The following is a 3387-nucleotide window of genomic DNA, read 5'->3' as shown; positions in this document are numbered from 1 at the left end:
ATCTTAGATATGGATCCATAGGGTTTGACATCCCCACTCGGGCTAGTCGCGCTAGCATTTAACTGGTGTTTAATACTTCGTAGACTTACGCACTTGCCAAGTGTACTTTTAGGGGGTGATATTTATGTTAAGTTAGTTACCAAGTGCCCACGGTTAAGCATATACTTTTCATACTATTTTGAATACGAAATCTCGTGGCCTACATTACATTATTGTTACAATTAAACTATAGCTCACCAACATTCGTGTTGACTTTTAAGCATGTTATTTTTCAGGTGCTTAGACGTTTGATGTTTCCGCTGTATTAGTCTCGCTGTTAGACTTGCTGTGTAGACTCCCACTGCTTTTGTTTAGAGATGTCTCTGCATGAAACTTTTACTTTGCATTCACGAACTATGTTACTTTTGAACAAGGAATTTGTAATGACCTTTGAGTCTCGTACTTATATTATTTCTTTCTATTCGTAGAAGCACACTATCGTTTGTAAAACATTTGATGTCGATAAAGACGTTACCCCTTTTTATGAATGCAAACTTATTTTAAAACAGCATATAGTGTTTGACCTTGTAATGATCCTGTTGTTGATGATCCGTACACGTTAATTTTGTACGGGGCGTCACACCACGTCGCCTACCCCATCACAAGTCGCCCCACTCCCCAACCATGTTACGATGTTGCGTCCCGATCTGGTCAGTCGCATAGGCGACGAGCTTTCGGTTCGGTCAATTAAAAAAAATTAAAAAAATAAAACATACAACGGCTCTTTTCCTACCGTTGGCATTTTTTTTCTTTTTAAATTCAATATATACACAACACATATACAAACCCAAACACAAACACATATCATTTTACATCCATTTTACTCAACATATACTCACACAATCAAATCCAAATTCTATCATCAAAATAAAAATATTTCTTTAAAAATGAGTAGTTCCGACGAATAAAGTTTGGTGAACGCAATGAAAAGTATATTTGCTTATCAAAATAACGTGGTAATATGTAGAGAGGTTGAGGAACAAAATGAGGCTCAAAGCTCAAGAAGAAAACGTCGCTACATTCATCGTGATCGTGTAGAAGCGCACAATCGTTTGATGAAAGATTATTTTGTTCAAGATCCGAAGTATCCCCCTGAATATTTCAAACGACGTTATCGAATGTCACAAAGTCTTCTTGAAAAAATAATTGAAGGTATACTTTCTTACTCTACTCGTCCCGATGCACCAAAGTGGTTTACTTATTTTCAACAACGTCCCGATGCACGTGGTGTTCTCGGAGTATCTACTATTTTAAAAGTCACTACTGCCATTCGTCAACTAGCATACGGTGATTCACCAGATCTATTTGACGAATATTTACAAATTTCAGAGAGAACATCATGTGAGTCTTTGCAAAATTTTACAAGATGTATTATAGACTTGTATGGTAATGTATACATGAGAGAACCGACCGAGGTCAATATACGTCGGTTGTATCATAAACATGAAGAACTTCACGGCTTTCCTGGAATGCTTGGAAGCATTGATTGTATGCATTGGGCTTGGGGAAAATGTCCAAATGCATGGAAAGGGCATTTCACCCGAGGCGATCACGGTTACCCGACAATCATGTTGGAAGCCATTGCATCGTATGACAATTGGATTTGGCATGCATATTTTGGAATGGCCGGTTAGAACAATGACTTGAATGTCCTTAATGCATCTCCATTGTTTGATAGTTTACTAATTGACACGGCTCCTCAAGTTCCATACGAAATTGGGGACGTTGATTTTGATCGAGGCTACTATCTTGCTGATGGGATTTGCCCTTCGTGGGCTTCTTTCGTTAAGGGATTCTTAAGTGGTTGACGCAAAAAGGAAATACTTTACAAAGAAACAATCTGCAGCTCGAAAAGACGTTGAGAGGGCATTTGGAATTTTGCAAGGCCGTTGGGGTATTTTAAGACAACCTGCTAGGGCATATAGCGTAAACAAAATCAAAATAATCATGTATGGTTGCATCATATTGCACAACATGATAATTGAAGACAATGGTTTTAATATTGCTGAAAATAAATCTTAGTACTTGCCTGTCAACAACCTACAAGGATCAACTTGGTACGAAAGGTGTGATATATATGTCGAGAAGACAAAAAGCTGCATGACAAAGACGAGCATGAGTATCTTCAACATACTCCAGTTTCGCATCTATGGCATAATCGCGATGACGAAATAGTTAACGAATTGTAACTTTTTAATCGCGATAACTTATTGTTTTTTTTTTAAATTTTTAGGAATCGTATTTTTTTTAATTATTAGGAAATGTAATGTTTTTTTTATTTTTAATGAAATTTATTTCCATTTATGTTAATTTTTATAATTTTATCAATATATGTTATATTTAAAATCATTAAAATAATAATAAAAATATAATCTCACATGCCCAACTGACATAGATCACCACTCTCCACTTTTTCTGACTCAGCAAGTCAGACCTGACATGCCAAGTGACATCAGTCACCACTCCCAGTGCTCTAACCGGATGCAAGATGCTATGAAAACGCCCTTGTATCCATTACCTTTTGAAATGTTGCTTACGATCTATATAATTAGCTCAACCTACCGGAACATGGTAAATCTCATAGCATACCTAGGGTAAATGTGATGTGGTAACTGGTAATATGTAATGTGATTACGTGTTTGTGTTATAATCTCTACGTATTAATGTAATTTCACGTGTTTTTTATTTTTATTTATTTTTGAATTCAAACAAACTATCGTTCGAATATAATTTATGCAAGACTACTATGAGTACTTGCTGTATGCTACTGCTTATTCTCGCTACTGCATGCTACTATCTGCTTTCGATTGCATGATACTTTTGTAGGATTTTGTTAATATTGCCATGATATGTACTGCTAGGATGCTGTAGTGCCTAACTACGTGCTTGCTATATGTCTTACTGACATGGAAAAAGTTATTTTTCCTTGTTCAGATGTCGGACATACCGCCCGTTATCATTGATTTAGAGACTGACTCAGATTCGTCTGCTGCATCGCCTACTATTGTTGCTGACTCACAGATCCCGTCACCGCTACCCTCCGACGACTCCCGAGATTCACCTTCCAGTGGACACGTGCTTGACCTTATGGACGTCTCAGACGGAGATGAGGATCCCGCGGAGAATCCAGCTCTACCCAGCCCTAGACTCCCGGGGCCACAGCACCATTCTGGTGGTACTGTGATTCCTGGGGGGAAATGGGGATGGTCCTTTCCGTAATGAGCATGGACATTGGGCTAGACGCCTTGCTGATGGACGTGTGGTGTCGATCCCACCTGGAAGATATCGACTTATGACCACCGGCCGGGCGGATCCACCTTCAGATGATTCAGACGATTCATCATCCGA

General features: G+C 38.4%; 1 protein-coding gene across 1 annotated transcript; it reads left to right on the top strand.

Moving 5' to 3' along the window:
- Positions 1 to 962: 962 nt before the first annotated feature.
- LOC139853943 (uncharacterized) lies at positions 963 to 1847 on the top strand. Its single transcript, XM_071843279.1, has 2 exons — positions 963 to 1627; positions 1718 to 1847. Exons 1-2 carry the CDS (start codon positions 963 to 965, stop codon positions 1845 to 1847), a joined length of 795 nt encoding a protein of 264 aa, XP_071699380.1.
- Positions 1848 to 3387: the final 1540 nt, after the last annotated feature.

Source organism: Rutidosis leptorrhynchoides, chromosome 6 (assembly GCF_046630445.1).
Source record: "Rutidosis leptorrhynchoides isolate AG116_Rl617_1_P2 chromosome 6, CSIRO_AGI_Rlap_v1, whole genome shotgun sequence".
Classification (NCBI taxonomy): domain Eukaryota; kingdom Viridiplantae; phylum Streptophyta; class Magnoliopsida; order Asterales; family Asteraceae; genus Rutidosis; species Rutidosis leptorrhynchoides.
The sequence above is the reverse complement of the archived record's forward strand: the minus strand, read 5'-3'. Positions and strand labels throughout refer to the sequence as shown.

Coding starts and splice junctions, on each gene's coding strand:
- LOC139853943 (XM_071843279.1), top strand. CDS start 963: ATGAAAAGTATATTTGCTTATCAAAATAACGTGGTAATATGTAGAGAG. Junction 1,628..1,717: donor ATGTTGGAAGCCATTGCATC/GTATGACAATTG, acceptor ATTGTTTGATAG/TTTACTAATTGACACGGCTC.